We start from the raw sequence: 24,816 nt of genomic DNA, 5'->3' as shown, positions 1-24,816 counted from the left end.
ATTAACATCATCATCATCATACTCATCACGTTGCTCACGATCGTTATCATCGCGATCTTTGCTTGCCAAGAAATGCGTAACTTTTACGGAAAATAGTGGGTTTTAGTAGTTTCTGTTAATCCATTTTGAAAAAAAATTGGATCGGGAAGGTTTCTTTTTTCTCTCTGTGAAGCATCCAGCAATAGTTGTGAATTACAAAGTTAAACCGTTGCGTTTGTTTTTTGTTGTTATTTTGTTTTAGAAAATCAACGACCGTTTCGTAACGAATAGAAATCATAAACGTGTATCGCTTTGTCCTAAGCATCTGCTAATTTACACCGACGAATACGATACCAGGACCAGGGTCAGACGGCCGTTCCCACTGCACGCGTTGTATTAGTATAGTCCGCACGTTGTCAATCCACTGCTGGATGAAAAGGGTCTTCTTCCCACGCCGTGTTGGTCGTGACGGTTGTTTGACCATACTTCACCACGCCGGTGAGTGCGGGCTAGTAAAAGCCATGTCTCCTAAATACAACTGTCCTAGTCTATGTTGATGTGTAGAGTCTGTAAGAGAGCACACTTAACGCATAACCCGTCTTGAAACCATTTCGAAGGCAAATCTTATCTCAGACACGCACGCTCGTAACCTTCACTACAAAGTTAATCAATACATAGGGGTTTGATAAAAACACAACAACAAAGTAGTTGTAACTTACCTGCCCCGTGCTTAATTTGTCTTTTCGATTATTTACCTTCTAAAAAAAATCTGGCCATATCTCGCACCCCAGGTTAAGAACCACTGCTCCAGAAGGACGACTACGAGGGTGACATTTCTTTACACGTTCAGTCGACTCCATACTCCTATTACGAATTCCGCATTTTCACAATGTGAACGAGACACTCGAAATATTCAGCCCGGAGAGTTTGATCGCTGTCACACGAACAGAGGGACAAGGACGGTGTCCGTCCTTCAACTTCTACATCGCTTTACGCTTCGCGAAAAACACACCGACTAATATACGAGCACCCATCATCGGTGGACCGAGTAATTCGCCTGCCATGCATTGTGACGCCGAGGTCGATGGACGCGGTCACGCTTTGTGTACAATGCCAGCTTCGTATCGAGCGTCCAATTTCAAAGCCTACGAACAATAGCATCGCCTGCTTGCAGCGCGCGTCTGGTAAACCGATTGGTCAAACGATAGACGCATCAAACTCGATTTGAAGCTTTCGCGACTGCAGGAATTACTCGTTGGTACTTTCGGTAAAGTCACGTAGAAAATAAAATAAATGTAATAATAGAATACGACGTTTCGATTGCAACACACGCAGTCGTTATCAGGTAGAACTAAATTCGAGAGAGAGAGAGACAAAACACAGACACGGAGACACACAAGCAGAGAGACAACAGAGACACACAGAGAGATACACAACATAGACACACAGAGACACACAGACACATTGCATAGACACAGCGAGAGACACAGCAGAGACACACAGAGAGAGACGCACAACATAGACACACATAGACACACAGAGACACACAGAGAGACACAACATAGACACACAGAGACACACAGAGAGAGAGACACACACAGAGACACAGAGAGAGAGAGACCCACAACATAGACCCACACAGAGAGAGACGCACAACATATAGACACACATAGACACACAGAGAGAGACACACAACATAGACACACAGACACAGAGAGAGAGAGAGACACACAACAGACACACAGAGAGAGAGACACACAGAGACACACAGAGAGAGAGAGACACACAACATAGACACACAACAGACACACAGAGACAGAGACACACAACATAGACACGCACACAAACGCATCCTACAGGTTATTGACCACGGCGCGTGCTTTCCCTGACTACTTTCCGCACTAACCCTATCCGCGACGTCACGCGTAGGTTTCGGCGGTGCCAGCCAGGGTTGTCATCACAAGAGGTGGAGGCAGGGCCGCGGGCGAGTGAAGTTACGGCGATCGTGTGGCACGTCTCTGGACGAGGCGGCACGGGTGCTCAAGTAAAAGCGGCGGCGTGCAAAGTGTCCCCTGGGGTCCATTCGTGACGATCGGGGAAACTTCGCCGCATGCGGTTTTTTTTTTAACGCAGCAACCGCAGCCGGAGACGGATGCGCGTCCACATTCGGTGGCGGTGGTGGTGGTGGTGATGCAGTCTTGAGATTGACTTATATTTGTCTGCAGGCTGATGGAACGCCTTCACGCCCCAAAGCCGTAAGTATGCATGTATATCTTCTTGGTTCTTTCGGTAAAGTTTACGTAGAAGGGAAATAATACAATAATAATAAAATACAATTCTCACGACGTTTCGGCCACAACGCAAGCAGCCGTCCTCATGTGAAGAACAGGTTCTGTCGGGAAGACAGCGTCTGAATGAACACCACCAGGCTTGGCAGCGTATATTTAAGCTGGGTTATGCATGTATATATGTACGTACCTGTGCGTGCGTGTGTATACGGGAGCGGTGGTGTAGCGGTTAGCGCCCTGCGCCATGAACCTCAGCGACCAGAGTTCGATTCCCGCTCACGGCCAACATTAGTGACGATTGTCTGAACCGGTCCTGGGTCTCCCCTAGGTCGACTCAGACTCAGATGAGTACCTGGTGCGGTGTGTAAACATCGCCACCAGGGAGACAAAGGCGGTCGGGCCTGGTGTTGACCACCCACACCCTCGTGTGCCGTGCCGGCCTTCATAGGTGCTACTCGCAAACAGCACTTGTCCCAACAGTTTGTTAAGGATATACGGGGGTCTTTATCTATACCTTCCACGCCTATATTTATACGTCCCTACTAAAGTGATACATTATACCCCTATAAATGTATCTCAATATACGCAATTAGATTGTTGAACACTCTCTCACCTCTGTAAGATACGGAGCCCATCGACTTTCCAATATTGAATCAGCCGTTATTATAAATCACTGGGATATCTATATACGATCACAGTGTGTGTATAGTACACGTTTTTTAACAACACTAGCTTAAATCATAAAAACAACCGCTATGACAATAATTATATATTCGGCGACGTTTCGGACAATGACCCTTCATGGGACATAAATGGTTCATGTTCATACGTGGTCTATATGCTATGAATAAGGATCGACCATTTATTTGGTCGACACTTTAAGGCAGTGCTTTGGAGCGTGTTTAGCTATTTTCTGTTAATTGTGCATCTCTGTGTATATTTATATGCACTGGCTCTGATTATAACACGAGAGAGTGGACTGAATGCAAGCACGGATTCCAGCAGTTAACTGTCTAACATAAGACACATCTTTTGATTTAAAGCTTTCGTGACTGCAGGGATTCATATTCTTGGTTCTTTCGGTAAAGTCACGTAGAAGGGAAATAATAAAATAATATAAATATTTATATTCCCTTCTACGTGACTTTACCGAAAGAACCAATAATATAAGACACATCGTTCACACGTACATATATATAAAACTATAAACTATTTTTTTCTATTTCACCAGGTAAGCCTCCTTCAGAAGTGACGTGAACACAAATACGAGCTCAACGAAGTTGCCAATCGTGTGGAAATGTATAGCAGCCAGAGATACTCTAAACGCACGTTTTTAAATGTGGAGGGAAAAACCGGAGAAAGATCCACGCGACCAAGGGGAGAGAGACACACAAACTCCAAATATACAGCAGCAGGCGTCAGGGTCGTGATCGAACCCACGACCTCCTGTATACCAGGCGAGGTTGTTAGCATCTCCGAGCCACCCGTATACAAAGCAGCAACTGGCTATAGAGGTGACAAAACACCACGCACTAAGTGATATTGTGTTGCATACCTTTGTATTCGGGTAGTAAAGGAAACATACGTCCTTTTTTATCTTCCAATAATTATCACATCGGTTCTTTCTTTTAGCAGGTTCTTCTGTAAATTTCCCAGGTACAGAGAGAACGCAATCCGACAACGCCATTCTGGGGCCTATTCGCTGCGCATGCAGCTCGTCTTCAGTCAGACGTTCCGGCTTACCTACCTTGCCCAGCGGTTGAGTGTGGGGGGAAAAATAGAACCGGAACAAAAGCGGACCGCACGTGGGCTCTGAAACGAGGACGCCCCCACGCTCAATCCGGCACTGCTCACGGATCATCAGCAACAGAATCTGATGAGCTATGAAGCTCTTTTTTAATACGTCCAGTCGGGGCACGGGGTTAGAAGGTTATAACAACAAATATGAGAAAAACACGACCTCCCTTCCTCCCTCAACATCGTAAATATTCATGAAAAAAAAGTATATCTCGATGCAGAAAATTAGTGCTGGATACAGAAGCCACATTTGCAAATGCGATTTGTAACTTTGATCCTTACCACCCGTGTATTGTTAGCCTGATGGGTTGCCGGCTTCGGAACTCATTCACGTTTTTTTCCAGAACAATCCTCTCACTTTGCTTCATTTGTTTTTTGCCCTTTTTTATATTGCTAATAGTGCTATCAGTTGCTGACCGATTTGCTTCATATTAATTCAGACCTGCGCTCAGCAGCAACTTCGATATGAAAAGTTATTAGGAATCGTGTATCATGCACACTTTTCGTGGCCAATTGTTTGAACCAACTATCTGATGATTCACATAACCGCTTGTCGAACACAATTAATTTTATATATATACATAGATAAACGATGTATTCCTACAACGCAATCCACTTTTTAAATAGGCTAAATTGTGTATATTTTAAACTGGTTGCATTCCATGCTAACTTTGCATAAAACCCAATTCAAACGCCATTGCCTAAACCGTCAGCCCACTACCGTATAAAATTATAAACAGTCCAACCTCGATAATCCGGGATAATGGGTTGAGGGGAAGGGTGGGTATTGGCTAGGATAACACAAAAAACACAAGGCATTTAAGTGGAAGTACAGGAAACGTGCTCCTTGATTACCCATCTAACATGGGAGGGGTGAACACGTACAAATGAACGCGCCGTTTCTTTTCGTCGTTTCTTCAAGCGATCACTTCACTCGCCCACAGACTCGTGGTCACGTGGACACCGAGTTACTGACCCTCGACGAGTGAGGAGCAGCGAGCAATTAAAACTCGCGCACACTTATCGATTATCCTGTTTAGCAATAGATTATCCAGTTTAGCAATTGATTATTCAGTTTAGCAATTAAACTGGCGCACACTGACATATCCAGTTTAGCAATTAAATTGATACACGCTTATAGATTATCCAGTTTAGCAATTTAACTGGTACACACTTATAGATTATCCAGTTTAGCAATTAAACTGGCACACGTATAGATTATTCAATTTAGCAATTAAACTGGCACAAACTGAGAGATAACCCAGCTTATTAATTAAACAGGGGCACACTTATAATCGATTATCTATCAACGCGTGCGTCATCCGTAACCCGGATTTAATTGTAACCTGGATAATGCACGCACGGATGATCAGGAGTTAACGAAGTTTTGCTGTTAAAAGGCCGTGCTGATTGCGAGTGTCGGTGGACTTTTATTTTCTTCATGCTTGAGCACCACTGCAGAGTCCGTTCCTCAATAAAGCAACAACAACAAAAACAACAGTCCAGCCTAGATGATTTATTTTCGCGTATTAATGCTTTAATGTAGAATATTCCCTTGCATTAAAAATATAATCTTCCACATGTCGTGTTTAAATGAAACTGATTTCGCTTGTAACGTTTGCGATCGTATTCTCTACGTATACACGTTAGGGGAGTATTTTCAAATAAGAAATATCTTAACATGCGTAATTATTTCACGTCAAATCACGGATCTAGCACACAAGGTAACACAATAGAACACTGCCCCCAAACAAACTTTATTTCATCCTTTTTGAAAAGGGGGGGAACACCTTACAAAGTAGCTGTTCTGTGCACGTAACACTTTGTACTGGCGTATAAAACCTTTGTCAACCCACTACTGGACACAAGGTCACTCTACGCAGCGTCGGTCACGGGGACTGTTTGACCATACTTCACCACAGTGGTCAGTGCCGGTTGATGAAGGGGACCGCACCATGGCCGCGTGAGATATCACTCGCCTTTGATGTGAGCCGTGGCCCTTGATTGGAATCGAACACGGACAGAATGACAGCTACGTTCAACCCAACAAAAGCGGTATGCACATTTAAAAAAATTAAATACAATATAGGAAATAAACTAACAAATAGCCATTGCATATTTCGATTTAAAGCTTTCGTGACTGCGGGGATTCATCTTCTTGGTTCTTTCGGTAAAGTCACGTAGAAGGGAAATAAAAAAATTAAACATAATAAAATAGAAAAACATAATAAAATAGAATTATTTTATTATGTTTTATTTTTATTATGTTATTATTTCCCTTCTACGTGACTTTACCGAAAGAACCAAGAAGAGCCATTGAATATGTCTAAAAAAACAATTCACATCACTGTGGTTAGAATGTTACACAAAGTATCCCTCTGATTTCACAGAGGGCCTACACAGACGAAGGCGTTCATTAGATTTGTTTGCAAGAGGGTTTTAACCAAATCAACAACATCATCCGATGTTTTTTAACATCATAGTTTGCTAAGCCACAGACCCCCGAGCGCCAAGCTACAGACAACCAACATCACTGACGACTAACGTGCTTTAATATAGTTACGGAATTCCTTTAAAAAAAAAAACGGGAGTGAATTCCCAAAACGTGAATGAGCAGTTCGAATGAAGAAGAATCAGCACGGCACTTTTTTTTATTAAATCCGCAAATTATTGTGAATACACGGAACCGTGAGTCTGGTAAATCGAGTCCTCATCACGGGAGGAGGAGGAGTGATGTCAGTGGCATCAGTAAACGTTGCGATAGACGAGCGATAAGGAGGCGGTCGTGCGAGTGGCCGGCGTGAATCGGTGAGTTCTGTCTGGAGCATCGATCAACGAGACTGCTTTACGATGCAGGGACGTAAGGAACTGGGTTTCGTCACCCGCAACAATGTTCCAACTTGGGCCTGAATGTGCGCCTCGTATAGTCGTCGTATTCATTGTTGAGAGTTCGAAGAGGGCTTTGGCACTGAACTAAAATAAAAGAACCCCCACACATCTTCAATGTCTCCTTAGCCAGATTTGAACCAGCAATGCTATGAAGGGCGCATGAGAACGTTGTGCCAAGCAGATGAATCCTTTCACGAAAGCAAATACAGACATTGCTAAATGCAATTACAGGAACTGTGGAATTGCCAGCCTTACCTGGTATTTTCATTTATAGGACGATTTCAGTTTACCATGGCCAGGTTTCTGGCACCCCAATCAAGAATAGGTTCTCAAATGAATGGTGATTAATTCTAGATTTGAAGTTTTCGTGACTGCAAGGGTCCATACTCTTTATTTTTTTCGGTAAAGTCACGTAGGTAAAAAATAAAATAAAATAAATTAAATCACGACGTTTCGGAGGCAACGCAAGCTTCCGTCTTCAGGTGGCACAGCAAAATTACTGTATCAAGTGATACAGTAATTTTGCTGAAATGTCGTGATTTAATTTATTTTAATTTAATTTTTTACCTACGTGACTTTACCGAAAGAACCAAAGAGTATGAATGGTGATTGACTGTGAACTATCTGCTCGTGCGGCAGCTAAATGTCTATTACTAAATGTGTCTAACTTTTAGCGCATGCTAAATTACTTTTGTAAAAGTTTTGCTGGCTGGCTGACTGGCGCGTCCAAAGGAAGTACGTGTTGCTACATATACCACTAATACTACTAATGATAAATAACCCTTTGTCAATCCACTGTTGGACAGAAGCCTCCTTGGAAGATAGACTGTCGTTAAAGCCTGCCAGCTGTCTTCTAAGTGACGTTAATGACCCTGTAATGTTCCTCGCGAGGAAGGGTGGGTGGGTAATTGCATTCCGGTGGAAATCCTCACATCCCGAACTTTCAAAATGATTTTTTTCCTCTCTCTCAAATAGTAATAATATATTCTAACGTAGCTTTGTAACTTCCACGTTTATGCAAATTAGATATTTGTTTGAATTAGATACCAGCTTATTAAATAAAACCAAAGACGTGCATTAACCAATCAAGCAATGTGTGGTTAGCATACCCCTTTATGCATGCTCAATTGATTATCGTGTGCTTCCGTCGAACATAGCTATCTTTGTGAGACGAGTCAACATTCACCGTCGAGTTAAATCAAGCAATGGGTATGAGCATGATTTGTCCCTCCTTGATATATTCTTTGGTTCTTTCGCTAAAGTCACGTAGGTATAAACATAAAATAAAATAAATCACGACGTTTCGGGCGCACAACACAAGCGTCCGTCATCAAATGGGGAAGCATGGCCTGCTGCTGATGCAGACTGTTTTAAAGGTTTGAAATGGGTGTAGCCCAAGGGTCATAAAGGAGTGGCTGGGTCTAGTGATATATTCTGTATTTCAATTAAAATTTCAACCCACTGCTGTGTGAAGGCATCCCTCTGCCGTGTCGATCATTTGAGGTTGTTGAAGGATGATACTTCATCACGACGTTCGGTCAGTGGAAAGTTGGTGGAGGGAATGCCTCCAAGACTGCCTCTCACATCATTCTCCACTGATGGTAGCCGTGTCGCCGGGTTCATCGTGCAGTGTTCGAACCACTGTGCCACCGCTCCCCTCCCATGTATTTCATGAAGTGATAGAATGTTTACAAGTAGCCAATGGAATACAAAACAATCAACTGGAACAAAACGATGTCAGAGATGCATATACGTTTAAGTGGGTGGAGCGGTGGTACAGCAGTTAGCACATCGCGCAATGAACCCAGCGACCTGAGCTCCACTCCCGGCTATGAATACTAACCGGCGTGGTGAAGTATGGTCAACACCCCCCCCCCAATCTCACCCCCCCCCCATGACTGACATGGCGTGGGGATACCTTCATCCAGCAGTGGATTGACAAAAAAAAGGTTCGTAAAAAAATAAAAAGTGAAATAAAATATATACATACCTTATGTATATGCAATGTTACATAAACCGTGATGTGATTTGTGAATGAGTAAAAGCCCGCTCCTCCCTCCCCCCATTAAATTACCACACAACATTTATGTTGCAAAATGAGGTCACCATTAGAATGTCGGTTATAAATACGTGGTGACACAATGCTGACTTTTGTTTTTTTTAAATAAATAGTTTGCTAAGAGGCGCTGCGAATGGGGTAAACATGCAACCACAATCTATTGTTTTTTTCACGATAGATAATGAACTTCTGACGGCCTGAGTGGCTATCTGGTTGCTTGGTTAACAAAATACGATAAGGATGTCTTCAAAAGTGTTGTTTTTAATTCCACGCAAAGAACGGGCACCACAACGATGAGCAACAGCAGGAATCGCACGCAAGTCGCCTGCACCAGAGGTCGCAAACGGGTTTTGATTCCTTACCCGAACCCGTACCCGGCCTCACCAGAGTCGCAAATGGGTACCCGGCCGGGTACGGGTACTCGTTCCCTACCCGTACCCTACCCGAAATGAGTGACAAACGGTTACTCACCACTGACTCAGGGCCTACCCGTACCCGTACCCGGCCGCACCAGGGTCGCAAACGGGTACCCGTACCCGGCCCGGGTACGGGTAGCCGGGTATTGGGTAGGGTACGGGTATCGGGTACCCGGTTGCGACCTCTGGCCTGCACACAACGCCACTCGCTCGTTGTGAGCCAAACGAATACTCAACCAAACCAAGCCGACCGCATCAGTCCATCAAGTGAGCCTCAGTTTTTCTGACACGAAGCGCTGTCTCAATAGCCAAGGACATAGCGTGCGCAAAGTTATTGCGTGTAAGACTTATTTTTAAAAATAAAGATGCGGTTAAACAACAATTCTTTGACCCGCATATTGCATGTATGTATACTATACCATTAGACGTATTCAAATACTACTAAACAATTGACGTACAAATGTCCAGTGTACTACTGTATTGTACAAGCTATTGTTAATTAATGCAGCATCGGGCTATTGCAGGCAATACACATCGTTCAGTTGCCAGCCACGGATGACATCGGTGGTGAACGATATCTGAACCAGTCCTGTGCACTCTCTCTCCTTAACAAAAACGCACCAATCAGCGTGGTGAAGTATGGTCATTGAACCAACCCCCCCACCCCTATGACCAAAACAGCGTAGTTTGAGGCTGTCATCCAAAAGTGGATTGATAAAGGAGCTGTAAAACGAATGATTCAGCCCATCATTCCTGTCTAGAACCCGCCAATGGCTGTGATGAGGGTCAACTGGGCCTTGTCACAGGAACGTGGAATTAACTGGCATTACTGGTAGAGGGTCGCAATTGCCCCAGAGTAATTTTTGAGTAAAGTTACCTCCGTTACAATGACAGCTACCTCTGTACGACTCGAGTCTTCCTCTCAAAAGAGACGCGTGGTCTCATTGGTGATACCCGAAACGTGTGCTGGAACAAAAAAAGCACAACCCACATAACTGTATTTCCTGTGTACAACTCTAGAATAAACCTATCGTGTTCTTAATCCAGCAATGGATTGATAAAGGGCTGAGCATCTTTATTATTATTCATGTGACAATCCCGTCCGCATCCACGCGTGACGTGGTTTATTGTAATCATCTCCGAGCGGATGGTCGCACAATGAACTGTATCCATCCACGAAATTCCCCTCCTCCTAACGACAACAATGAACTGTTGTGGGTTATCAGGTTTTTCCCAGGATGTCTTAAACACAAATATTGATATAGAGCCAACGGTCAAAGTTGTTTTCCCGCTGAAACGAGTGCGGAGCATGCCTCGTCTCCTGCTTACACCCCTGAGCCAGTGGTGGTAATTCCACATTCGTATGGCAGGGGTATCAATAACAGCATGCAATTGACTTGTAACAAAGTGTAACATCTGTCAGCATTGATTAAAGGAAAACTGGCCGTGGTGATTAGACGCTGCATGTCGAAACCGCTGTAGAATTCGTATTTTTCTGAGTTAATGTTGCTGAGATTATGGAAGCCTAGAGAAGACATGGAGCTGTTGGGTTGTGTGCAAATAGATATATATTTTTTTATGTGGAGAGACAGCTATTAGAATGAGAAATCTTATCCGTTGATCTATTTTCTATCAAAGTGGATAGCTATTTTATCGACCTCGGAGAGTTAACGTGTTGAATGCACCCTCGACACATGAGGTATGGCTAATGTTTTCAGTGAAAAAAAAATGGGATATATTATTAATCCGCTATGCATTGCATTATTATTAGTTTTTAAAATTAATACAAAATAATTTCAGTTCATTATTTGCAATGTATTGAAAACAATGGTGGACACGTGGATGAGAGAACGCACGCATGTTAATGACACCATTCAAACTATTATGAACAGAAAGTGGGCTTGGGCAGGAGACGTCCATGTCTAGAAGTGACGATGATGGCACGTGGGTGACATCTGTGAAAAAGAGCTTGATAGCTCATCGGATTCCTCCAGTATCACTAAATATCCAGATTTTGATTCCTGGTCCATAATAACCATGGAGTGGCAGCCAAAGCATGGGACCCATTTGAGAGAAAGGTTGACCACCTGGGAGATAATAATAATCTCTGTTTTATAAAACACCTTTCATTTTGAAGTATCTCAAAGCGGGTATGTAAAAAATAAAACTACACTCACAGGTATAGATAACATCTAAGCGAAATAGAAAGCTGATAACCATATCAATAACCACACTCGAAGTTCAAATAAAATGAAGAACCATGATTACAGCGACTGATAATAATAATTACAGAGTAATGTCATCAGTCAACTTAAAAAAAAATCTTAACTAACGGGGAAAGCCTGTAGAACAAATAGGTTCGTTATTAGACGGTGATTTAAAAGGTGAAACAGACTCTGAGTCCCGAACGGACCGAGGAAGAGGATTCCACAATCACAGAGTCTGGCTGCAGAAGGCTCCGTTTCCTATGGGAACACACCACCGTCTTGTCTTTGGAATGATGAGCAGACCAGATTCAGCAGATCTACGTTTTCGCAGTGGTCAATAAAACTTGAGCAGATCGGCGAGATAACAATGTAGGTGCTGTGTGGATGATTGCGGCGGCTTCTTTCAGCGGTGGACTGACCATAGCTGGTGACGACGATGATGATGATGATGAGGAGTAGGCCATTTAGAAACATGCGTTTAGATTATTTTCCTGGTATAAATTTCCACCTGATAAGCCACTTCATTGAGCTATCATTTGTGGCCAGGTCGCTTCTAAAAAATAAGCTAATAGCTCAGTGGACTTTACCGGGTAATGTAAAAAAAGAGTTTAGTTTTATTTGTACAGCATATATTTTTAAAGGATTTGTTGACCTTTCTTATATGTACTTTTGCACCCTATTGTATTTTTGCATTGTTTGCTGTTGTTACGTTCTGACCCCGTGCGACCCACCTCCTGGAAAGAAAACAGCTTTACAGCACATTTGAGGATCCTTCCTTCCTCCTCATCCCAGTGAAAACACGAGTAAGATGATGATTCTGACACCATGGAGGGAGAATGTGGCCTCCAAAGCCATCATCAGTGTTGGGGCTCTGACACCCGCCATTCGCCACGAAGTGACGGTGACGTCGCCACGACATTCCTGTGCCAGGCCAGGTGCACTTGGAGGCTGCCACGTGAAGTGTCGAAGGATCGTTGACAGGAGGAGGTCTCGGGACGGACCCAGCAAGTGCCATGGGTTGGCTGACTGATATGACCGATAGATGCACCACCAGCTGTAACACCTACTGTGCCAGGCTAGGTGCAGGAGGAAGTCTCGGGACAGACCCAGCAGGTGCCATGGTTTCGACTGACTGAGATGACCGGTAGATGCACCACCAGCTGTACCCCCTTCTGTGCCAGGCTAGGTGCATGAGGTCTCGGGACAGACCCAGCAGGTGCCATGGTTTCGACTGACTAAGATCACCGGTAGATGCACCACCAGCTGTACCCCCTCCTGTGCCAGGCTAGGTGCATGAGGTCTAGGGACAGATCCAGCAGGTGCCATGGTTTCGACTGACATGAGATCACCGGTAGATGCCACCACCAGCTGTACCCCCCCCTCCTGCTGTGCCCCCCCCCCCCAGTTCGCGCATGCGCAGTCGCCGCGCGCGACGACGTCACCGCCCCACTCGACTTGTGTTTACGGCGTTCGATCGCTCGCATAACGCCAAAAGCGAAGCGCCGTCACACACTCACGCTCACTGCTTATCATTGACACGGCGTCTCCTCGTTGAGAGACGCCTTCATTAAACACCGTCGAGGGATGCCACACGGCAGTTTTGTCTCGCGAATCGCAGACGGGCGAGTTCACGGCGGGGTGAGGCCTATCGATGGCAGCCCGCCCTGGTGCTAGTTTGGGCCTCGGCTTGCCACATCGCTAAGAAGATAAATGTTAATGTTACGCCGCGTAAGGAACTTTATTTCCTTTTCTTTTTAAGGGAGGGAGGGGGGGTTGTCAACGTTTACATTGCACGATAACGTCGACGAGTTACTAAAGAATCGTAAAACGCAACTGGCGTTTTAATATTGCCGCTGATCTTTGTGGTGTTGCGGGCGGGGGGGGGCATCGTTAAACAAATAAATGTGTATAAGTATTGTGCTTTACATTCTAAGTCGTCGGTGGCTTCGTGTGAGTTTTTTTTTAATGACATAATTTGCCCACGACCCCAACCCCCCTCTCATTGACCCATCGCGAGTAATTGTGAGGTCAAATCGTTTAAATACGCAATAACTACTGGATCGATATTGTTTACAAAGTGATGTCGATGATGCTCAATGTCATCAAACACCAAGCGATCTTTAGCAGTTCAGGATTTAGCTAAATGTGCTCCCCCCCCCCCCGTTACGTCCTCTCGCGTGTTGTAATGTGCTTTATCAAATATGTTTGCGTGCATACACAAGTATTTACTCTATTTATAAAATATACATTTAGTCTGTAATAATAATCGCGAATGTATTGTCCGGATTATAAGACGCTCCGGAGGAGTAACTTGTGCCTGGTTTGTCTATTTAAATAACAGATCAAACGATTTGTCTTAACACGCACACTTCTGCCGGATTATAAGACGCATCCCCTAAATCTTACTTTAAAACATACCGAACAACAAATAGTGCGTCGTACGATCCGGAGACTATGGCAAATAAAATGAAATTATGCTCAAGAATATTGGCGGACTGGCAGCCAGCCGAAGGGAAAATCGAACAACGCGTCCCAAGGTGGACGGAACCGCCGAGTGGAGATGGAGTGATGAAATCAGTGGCGCAAAGTGTTCGGTGGATTATCGCATGGCTCGCAGGCTTAAATTTACACGTGCGATGTTGCACATACGCGAGAGAGATCCCAGCGCAGGGTTGTGAGACGCGAAAACGGGTTGGGGAGGTCGTCATCCAGCAGTAGATTGATTGATCGTGGCAGATGATGGATACAAGATAAAATACGGCAGTGGCTAACGCGTCAGTAAGGAATTGTGTTTAGTTTGTGCTGTCAGTTTTGTCCACGGTATGCATTGCTCGCGAGTATATTGCAGAAATTATGTGAATTAAAATTTAATTGTTACAAATAAAGGAACATCAAAGGCTTACTTGAAGTTTTTGTGTCTTTGTGTTTCCTTTTAGCAATAAAGAAAAAAACACCTCTTAATGTTTGCATGAAGAGGCTCGTGCATACGGACAAACATGGTATCGTATACACCCTCAACGTCATATTCAATCATAAAGTACATCAAGGGATAAAAAATCATACTGAACTAAATCACCGTTCCATCACGAGATGTCACTGCTGGATTTTGAGTTGCATCGATAAAATGTGACAGGTAAATTATATAAATTAGGCCAGTGATTAGCAACCAGCAAACCACCCCCCCGCCCAATCCCCCAGGCAATAACTGGTGTAGAGGAGCCTCCATAAAGCTAACATACTACTTTAGCACGTATGCTTGGTTCTTTCGGTAAAGTCACGTAGAAGGGAAATAATAAAATAATAAAAATAAAACAAAATTCTCACGACGTTTCGGCCACAACGGCTGTCTTTCTGACAGCTCTGTTTCTTCACCTGAGGACGGCTGCTTGCGTTGTGGCCGAAACGTCGTGAGAAATGTATCTTATGTTTTATTTTATTATTTTATTATTTCCATTCTACGTGACTTTACCGAAAGAACCAAGAATATGAATCCCTGCAGTCACGAAAGCTTTAAATCGAAATTTACTTTAGCACGGTTAGCTACGTATTGTGTGAAAGAAGTTCAACATACATTCTTTCTCAGGAACTAAGAAAGAATTAAGCTGGGTTAGTGGACATTCAGAGATGTCTAGCAGGGATGATGGCCCATGTGGAGACTAACTGGAGGACGTTTATTTTCCAATTCCCGTGTTCATCTTTCAATCTCTTAATTCCCAGCATGCATCTCCCGTGTGCTGTTGTATACTTTTTAGCTTTCCTTTTGCTGCTATTCTGTCACCAGTGTTGTCTATTGGGTATCATTCTTGCTCGTGATGTGTTCCTTGCCCAGGCCCACTGGTTTCTTATTTGTGTACTCTCATCTGTGTTCCTCCTCCCGTCTCTCATCATTAATTTCAAGCATGTATTTCTCCACGCCGCTTTGCAAACTCTTCAGCTGCTGATTCCATATCTGATAGTTCCACGTGGGACGCCTTGCGTTTTGGTTAATATACAAACACGCTAATGCAAAAAAACTGAACACCTGCTCATGTCGCCTCTATTGTGTCTTCTGCACCAGGCGGCTAAACGATTTCAGATGCTGAGTCCATGTCCAATGTGCACGAAGAATGGCAAAACGAGCTTCCTCAGGCGCTTTTTCATCAACTTCAGTGAGTCAATCAGCCTGTGTGAGGACGCCCTGGTAAGTGTTCCCATGAGCGTCCTGGCACACTCGCTGCTGCTTTCCCTTTTTCCTGGCAATATTCTCACTCGTGTGGTGTCTGCTTTCCTGTGCCTGTTTCTTCACTCCTCCCTGGTCGTGGGCCATCTCCCTGCGCACTCCACATTTCTTCATGTCCTGGATCACCACCACCATCTCTATCCTGAACTAAACTAATTTATTTTACTATATAAGGCCCACTGAGCTATATAGCTCTTTTTTCAGAGGCGACCTCGCCACAGTTGATACCTTAACAAAGTAGCTTATGTGGAAATTTATAGTAGCCAAATTCTCTAAAACGCATGTCGATTCTAAATGTGGAGGGAAAAACCAGAGGACCCGGAGAAAAATCCATACGACCACGGGAAGAGAACTCGCAAACACCAAATATACAGGCGTCAAGGGTCAGGATTGAACCTTCGACCTGTTTCCCATCCATCTCGCCATCATACAGCAGGCAGATCACAATCGCAGGCTGAATTACAGCTGATATCAATAACAGACACTGACAATCGTTGAGTTTCAGTTCCGTTTTTTATTTGCATTAGTACAATTTATTTAAACGTTTAGGAATCGTATAGGATGGATACAATCGTACACATCTTTCCAAATAGGATAAACAGGATAAACATATAAGTCCTTTGTTTTCTTGAACAAGTACCTGTTTTTAAATATTGTTCTTATTCAAATGAGTGCCATTTATTGCGGAGGAGGGTTGCCCTCTGACCAAACTGGATGGAGAACTGAGATCACTCTACGCTGCAGATGATGTGGCTTGACTCAGCCAAGTGTGTGTATGCCAAGAGATGAAGAAGAATTTGTGTAAAAGTTTGTAAAATCGATAGGACCCATCAAGAATATATATAAAAAAACACATCCTCGCACAGTATTGAAATGTACACTTGACATACCTGTCAAACCCATACGGTTTACCCGTATTTTGTGTTTCTCCCTTGTGATGGGACTTTGTAGGATGAACGTTGAGATTTACAAGGAGCACGAGGTGACCAATAAGGTCTGAATTGGTCTGTAATAAGATAAGGACTGATAAGGGGTTGACAGGTATGCCAACGTGTTTGAGAAGGTGGTGAATTATTTCACCTCTTCAGGTAAAAAACGGCGATTTTGATGAGAAGGCGTTATTTTTCCTAATTCTTATTCACGGGAACCCAGTCGATTGTGGTAACGTTTTTTTGTATCTCTTACATCATGCTCTTACATCACTGGCAGCTTTGCATTTTTTGCTGCATAAGTTCACTAAGGCTCTTTTCTGCCTGCATGTTACGTCTTTTTAAACAGATTTTGAAGAAGAAAAAAAAGCGTCCTAAAATAAGTTAATACAATGTTTAATTATTTTTGTTGATGTACATCAAATATTAGACTTAACCTTTCAATATTGAATTACAATTCAAATTGATGGATACCTTGCCAATATTGTTTTACAGCAACCAAATTAAATTCAACAAATCTGCCAAAAAATGTTACTGTGTAAACTACAGCGTGTCATTAGTGCCAATGAAAAGACAACCTGCTGCCAATTGCTTCCAGTGTTATAGATGTTCTACTGTGTAATTGAATTGTAACGATAACATGAATTGTAACGACAATTATAATAATCGTTTTCCCCACTTTGATTTGCAGTGCATTTATCCACTCGGGTACTTCCCGATCGGGAGGATTCTGACCAAAGCCAGTGCGCAGAAACATCGTGCTAACGCCCGCAGGAGAATGCGTACTTCTGTTGAAGACATCCAGACTTTGGGCTCACCTATAAAGCAAACGAGGGCCTGCGGCGATTTCTCAGAGCAAAACCTCCCAAAAGATATTCCCCCGTTGAAGAAACGCATTAACTGCGCGCAGAGTGTTGACATTTCAAAAACGAGAGAGGTTCGCGGCGGGCTTGGGGGTTCAAGCGAGGAAAGCGATGGCTGCCCGTCCAGAACGAGAGGCATCGACGAACATTCAGAAGGCTCGCACGGAGGCAGATTAGATTTGGAAATTCCAGCGCAGCTTTCCGAGCATTCTTATTCGAGACTGAGGACAGAAAACGACCAGCGGAGTGAAGAGGACGCTGCTCAGCCTCCTTGGATGTATCTCGCGGGTCGTATGCTACAGTGGCAGAACAAATATGCCCTGTGCTGGCTCGACTGCATTTTGATGGTCCTGGTGCATAGCAGGAGTGTCCAGCAAAGGTTTCTCCAGCAGAGTAGAATCTGCGCACCCAAAGGCAGTGTCGGAATATCTCAGGAATGCTTTGTGCAGACTCTGTTAACCCAGTATAACCAAGCACAGGCCATGCTTGCCACCACCCTACAAAGCGGAGGTAATGGAACATATTGCCCTGAATGTTCTTGTGAAATGTGGAGCACGAACTTTATTAATGTATCATGGTCTATTATTATTATGATCATGTTTAGTCAGCGCGTAGCTCTGGAGTATGGCTCATTGTGCGATATATCCGCCCACTAGTGAGTGGAGTCGGAGTGCATCCGATGAACAAATAATGCAGTGGATCAAATGTCTTTCAAGTTACTTTGAAGTTGACGCTCGCTTATGGCGAAGCGGATTTTGCGCACAATTGTTTGCTTTCTCAAAGTCGTCGGCTCTATTTGGACAACAATCTCACTTGGTAGCATCCCCTCTGGAGGGCGGCAGTTTGACAGCATGTCAAGGAGGCTGTACATCGTCTGACATCTTTTGAAGACGAGAACATTTCTGACTCACTGACCTCGGCGGTATATTTACAGTGTACGTGAATTTAGCTTCGGCTAAGCGACAGTCGATATCGTTAGAAACACGACACAGCTCGTTTTTGCAACCGTGCACATCGGTCATTGTCGAGCTGCCGTAATTTGGCACTTATTTTAAGGAGGAGTTTTTTTGTGGAGCCACGTGTATGTTTAGTTTACATCCCCTGGTGTTTTAACGGCCGTCGCGAACCTGGTGTGAGTGTGTGTGTGTGGGGTTGCGGGTTGTTACGCCACACCAGCTATTAAGCAGACGATGATCAGGGCAGGTCTCCTTAGAGCCAGACTTCCTGTCATTGGACCATATCAGCAGACTAAACAGGGGTGGCCTGACAGTGTCTCACTTAAAGCAAGTGACAGCCCCACTTGTTTAGTGTAAACACGTTGTTTGTTGAAAACATTTCAACAATACCAGCACTAATAATAATCGTTACGTGTGTCAGAATTATGGTGCCTTTGCTGGTAATGTCAACATTAGTTCTAGTAATGATAAGTGCCGGACTGTATTGTATTGATAGTTGCTAATTATTCGAAGGATTGCATTTTTAAAGTGTAAGTTTTGGGAAAGAATGCATTTCTAAAATACATTTAACAGGAATTCTATGTCAAATGTGTAAACACCAAGGTCCCTTTCTTATGAACATGGGGAAGTATGGTCAAATAATCCCCATGATCCACACAGTGGGAAGGCTGTCATCCAGCAGGCGAATGACAACAACGCTATAAGTGCGTACTATAAGTATTGATGACGACAGTGCCAATACCATTAAAGCAACGCGCCCAAAGTAATATAAAACGTACATTTGAGTCTGGAATAACTGAGCCTTTTGCCACTGCCGGTTACACATTGGCGCTTGACATTTCAGCGTGGCCTATCATTGAATCCTATATATATATGTTTTTTTACTGTGGAGTAAAATACATGTTGATCAAAAGCAGGCCTTCCGTGTGAAAAGGCTGGGGGCTACTGTTGTAACTTACGAGCGACTTGGCGCGCCTTGCCTCTCTCTCGCAGGCTTGCCGGAAGGGCACCGGGCACGCGGCGCCGCTGCCGCCACCGCCGCCACCACCACCGCTCCCGTTGCCGAATCCCTCGCAGCCACCGCCGCTGCTACGGCCACCCTGCACGGCGTGCGCATGACGGTCTTCAGTGCAATGCAGCCGCGACTCAAGTGCCAGCTGGGTAAGAGGTTAAGGTAAAGGTGCAGCCTTGCCTGTGCCTGCTCCCCCACCTTCCCCGCCTCCCCCCGGACCCCCCCCCCCCCCACTGCCTAAAATGTGGACCTAATGATAGGTATGTCAGAATCTGAATATTTATTTACGCTGGAGGAATCCGATGAGCTGTAAAGCTATTTTTCACAGATGTCCAGGATGGGCATGGGGTCAGAACATTCCATGAACAAAAAAAAAATCCAATAAACGATTGCAGTGTAAAGTATAGGAAATGTAGCCAAATCACTAAAAAAGAATAAAAATAAAACAAAGTTTTTATTCTACCACGTAAAGTCCACTGAGCTGTTATCTTCTTTTCACGAGTGACCTGGCCACAAATGATAGCTCAACGAAGTGGCTTATCATATGGAGATTTATAGCAGCCATATAATCGAAATAATCTAAATGCATGTTTCTAAATGTATGTATGTTGAACTTCTTTCGCACCATAAGTAGCCAACCGTGCTAATTAGAGGTGCAGGGGAAGGAAAAAAACTAGACACCAATAGCAGTTGTAAAGAAATTCGTTTTTAATTTAGATTTAAAAGTGCATAGCCGCAGTGGCTTCCTAATTATCGGAAGGAAGAGTGTTCCAGACGACCGCAGAAGTGCATCTGAAAGCGCGTGATGCAGTGACCATCTTTGTTTGATGAATAGCTAAAAGCCGCTCTGAGGATGACCGGAGTTCACGTGATGGTTTATGTTCCTTGACGAGATCAGCAAGGTATTGTGGTTCATTTGTTGCAAGCACTTCGTGTTGAATGAGTTAGAGCTTATAATCATATGTAACATTAACATATCACGTGCATGACTGAAAACAGTAACTGAATGTTCCATGCAGGATCCGACGCAGGTATTGTGAGCGTAAGAATCCATTTTAAATCGCACGGTCGACGAATCGTCGTGAAGTGCCTACCAACAATGTGCACTTGATTCCATCTCATGCACACTATTGGAAAAAGAGTATCTGAATCTGGCCTGTGGCCCTTTTCCTCTAGATCGACTCAGCCTAAAATGAATACCAAGCCAATTGTGCAAAGATCTTTACTGGGAAGACAAGGCCAAGCCTGATGGTGACCACCATCTCAACTCCTTGTGGATTTTGTTAGCCATAATAGGTGCTCGCTCAAGGCACATTCCCCTAGAGTCTTATGCGTACAAACCAGTAACAATTTGATCGATGTTATCGTGCTCATCGCTCAGTATTGGATTTGACCAAAACGTGCCAATGTTGGACTCTGTGGAAAACCAGTCCTGGGGCTTGGCAAGTCTTTCCTAGGTAAACAAAAATAACTCGACTCCAGTCACACGGGCAAAGTTGTGGGCTCCCTTTCAAGCGGTCATTTTAAATAATAACCAAAAGAAACTACAAAGTGTCTTGAAATGCAGTTGTGTTTTGCCAACCAGCAGTGGATTGACCATGGCTGCTGATGATGCTGGATATCCCCCCTTCCCCACAATCGGAAAGACTCACCCTCTCACCCTCCAATAATTCTCACCCTCCAATAATTCTGGCTGGAAAAGGTATTTCTGTATTGCGAAATCTCTGTTGTGTTTGTCCCAGCAGTTGTTTACAAATCTAAATTGTCAGAATAAAGTCTTGCTGAGTCTCAAGACTAATTTTTTTTTATTTCACAAGATTTTTACTTGGTATGCCTGGTCATTTTCGTTGTTGAGTATTTTTTTTCTTCTTGGATAAATCCCAGAAAATATTTCTTCACAGAGAATTGCCCAACTATACACAATGGGTTTACCATGTGTTACCACGTGGCTTGCTCATAGCCATTGAATTGCCGTGCTATTACTCTTCCATTGGATTGCAATGTTCAAATATTAAATTAAAGTATTATAGAGCCATCACTGTTTCAATCGTTAGTTTAAGGTCAGATTTGTCAACCTCCAGTCCTCACATTCCCCACTGGTCCGTCTTTCCTTGTTCACCACTCTTCTCCATTTGAATGATGCAAAGAAGCTGTTGCACATTGTACAGTACATACACGATGATTGGCAAGTATGGAAACATGGTACTGTGAAGGATTGTGTGAGGCTGGAGTCAAAGAAGCCTGCCTTAAATCAATAGTTTGTTTTAATCTTTTCCCCCAATGTTCCACGGATTGTTTTCTCCCTGTCAAGTCTTGAGACAATGGATCCATTCAGAGTCTCTCACAGAGCAGTGCAACCCTTCGTGTTAGAGAATTGCCCGTCATATAACTCATCCGATGTCCCTTTAAATGACCTCTGGTCTACACAGTAGGTGGCAGCACTTTGCTACCCACTCGTACCAGGCCAGGTGGCGGCCCGGAGGATGCGTCCGCTGATTCGTTAGCATTGCTTGTGTACGCGTGCCAGCTTAATTCACCGCGCTCCGCACTCTGCCGGAATTGTATGTTGCTGCGCTTTGTGTAAAATACAGAGGGTTATATTTTTATATGTTTTTTACTTACGTTTTTGCAGGAAAGTGGGCAAAATCCAGGGCACACAAGTGCCCGCGCAATCGGCATAAACCTCGCATTAAAAGTGAAACCAATGTGGTTCACATTCAGTTCTTGAATTTAGCCAAATTAAGTGCAGAATCATTAGTAATGTCAAAGTGATTTCTTGCTCAAATTAGCATTGAGGTGTTGCTCTTCTGTTCATAGTCCTGAGCCAATGGTGGAAATTCCCCATTGCTATGGAAAGTTTCTCTGTCGGACAACTACTGTAAACTTTTCCACAAAGTGGTTCCTATTTTATCAACCCCAGAGGGATGATTGACTGAATCAATTCCCAACCAGGATATGAACTCGCATCCCTGCTGATTGCGAGCCTCCCGCCCGAACGCACAGCCACATGGTTGGTCACAAATGTGATGGCTTTTTTGTTGTGTGCGAATGAGACCGTCAATCCACTACAATTAACAACCGCAGTATAATCACAGGCGGCAGGCATGGACTTTAAACCAGGATCTCGGCGGTACCAGTTCTGCGCCCCGACCCCGACCCACGATCACCTTCCTCCTTAAACCAATAGTTGAAAATTGACGACTACATTCGGCTTCAGCTGAGCGCTCGCACACAGTGCTGCAGGCAGTGGGAGAGCTGTAACAGAACGACGGCGTGGCCTCAAGCGGTGCATGCGGTAAGAGCGTCATGTGCGTGAGCAATCCTCTGCGAAAGTTAGCGTGTTCTGAAACCTTGTTGCTTTTTGGTTTTAAATGTCTGGTAATGGTGTCCCGTGGGGGTTCCTGCTCAGCACAGCCCACGGGCTTCCTTAGCCAGCGCTTTGTTGCCCGCTCAGGAGTTTGGGAGCGAGAGAGAGAGGAAGTTGGAGGTCCTCAGTGGCTTTGTGGGAGCTTCACGTTGGGAAATTCGTAGCCGCAGAACACATTTCAGTTACATGTTTGGAAGCTACGTTCCGTTAACTTTGACTCACCTGATACGCCAACGAGTTGTTTACGTTTGTCATTCGCTGGCAAATGTTGTTGCCGTGATTACGTTCCCCTCCCCCCTGCCGTGGTGTGATGGCTGCTGCGCTGGACTTGCGAATCTGGAGGTCGCTGGTTTTTATCTCCCGTCGAGGCACTTGAGACGACGGGCAAGTCTCTCATTCCCCACGCCTCTGTGGACCCAGCAGTGCAAGTTTGGTACCCCAGATAGCCCATCGGCAGGCCGTGTGCGGTGAAGCAGAGTGTGGGTGCTCGCACCTCTACCAAGATGTCTGTCTAGCGTAGATAAGTAGGCCAAATACCTACTAGAGGGCTCTCCAGATCTCCCTCTAAGAGAGAATCTTCCATCAAACGGTGGCATGAACAGGTAGTCGTAGGGCCGCACCTTTATATTTCCTTCACCATTTGCCATTCCGATGACGTTCGTGTATGTCAGTTTTTATTCTAACTTTATCGGTACGTCTTTCGGATTGGAAGACGGTCTCTTTAGCCCATGGGCCCCGGTGCAGTTGCACCGGCTGCACACTCGATAGCTGCACCACGGGCTGGAATGCTGAACTGCATGTCGTATTGTGGGGGAATAAAAAAAACCCACTAAAAAGCCATGTGTGCTTGGATCGTTGTCTATGGGAAGGCTTGCTTGTTTTTTTCACCGTAGCAGTGTAATTTATCATCATCACCATGAACTTAATTTATAACCACATGATAATTCAATGAAACAAACTCAATTTTTTTCAGCTAAAGGGAGACCTGGGATCCAAAGTAAGTTCACAGCAGAATATTTGAATGTTTATAAAAAATGTTTTGTTGCTGGATCAAATGTACAAGGCTCCTCCCATCTTCTGTGTAGACTGGACACGTTGTTAGCAAGTATCTATTAGGGTTGGTGAAATGCACAAGAGGGTGATGTGATCAGCACCGTGCCCAATCGCTTATCTATCCAATGTAGATCTCATCACACTGGTCTTGATCCTCATTTGAGGCTGAGTCGATCTAGGGGCAGGGGCACAAGCCAGATTCAGATAATTATCTGAATGATTATAATAATTTGCAAGAGTGTGCATGGTATGGAATCGAGTGCACATTGTTGGTAGGCACGTAACAAAGATTTGTCGACCGAGCGATTTAAAATGGAGTCTTACGCTCACAACTACCTCCAGATCCTGCACGGAACACTCAATTACTGTAGTTAAGAGTCATGCAAATGACATGCAAATTAAGCTTTAAGCTTAATACGGATGGAACAACTATAAAACAAACGATACAGACAATGCAAACGAGACAGGCAGTACAAATTAGACGGTACAAATGTGGGGAAAATAATTTATTCTATCCCAATTTGTGACAATTTAAAGAATTAAGGGTGGGGGGGGGGTTGGCAGGGGAAGAGAGAGAGGGTGGAGGTGAATCTTTGTGTACCCGGTTGCTGAGATTGTGACAAAGTGTGCTGGCCACTCGATAAACCACCCTTCATATCTGTACTTACACACTCGTACACATGTTAAAAAGCAGTTTTGTGTGTACAAACTGCTTTTCTTGTTGTTGCTAGACCGGCATTGTTTAAATATTAAATGTAAAGTTATTATTTTCCAGACTGGAT

The 24,816-nt window shown here is 44.2% G+C and overlaps 1 protein-coding gene across 3 annotated transcripts in view; it reads left to right on the top strand.

Annotated features, from left to right (window-relative positions):
- The first annotated feature begins 13,074 nt into the window (after positions 1-13,074).
- The window catches only part of USPL1 (ubiquitin specific peptidase like 1), a 35,641-nt gene continuing 23,899 nt past the window's right edge, over positions 13,075-24,816 (top strand). The window contains exons 1-5 of one of the 3 annotated variants that reach the window (XM_078865041.1): positions 13,075-13,363; positions 14,572-14,634; positions 15,693-15,783; positions 17,475-18,156; positions 19,596-19,763. In XM_078865041.1, coding sequence (XP_078721167.1) covers positions 15,742-15,783; positions 17,475-18,156; positions 19,596-19,763 — 892 coding nt within the window. In that variant the 5' untranslated portion in view covers positions 13,075-13,363; positions 14,572-14,634; positions 15,693-15,741. Of the gene's footprint in view, positions 13,364-14,571; positions 14,635-15,692; positions 15,816-17,474; positions 18,157-19,595; positions 19,764-24,816 lie in introns of all 3 variants that reach the window. The other 2 variants (XM_078865040.1, XM_078865042.1) reach the window with 2 other exon arrangements.

This window comes from Lampetra fluviatilis, chromosome 19 (assembly GCF_964198595.1).
Source record: "Lampetra fluviatilis chromosome 19, kcLamFluv1.1, whole genome shotgun sequence".
Classification (NCBI taxonomy): Eukaryota; Metazoa; Chordata; class Hyperoartia; order Petromyzontiformes; family Petromyzontidae; genus Lampetra; species Lampetra fluviatilis.
Note: the sequence above shows the minus strand (reverse complement) of the source record. Positions and strands in the feature narration are given on the sequence as shown.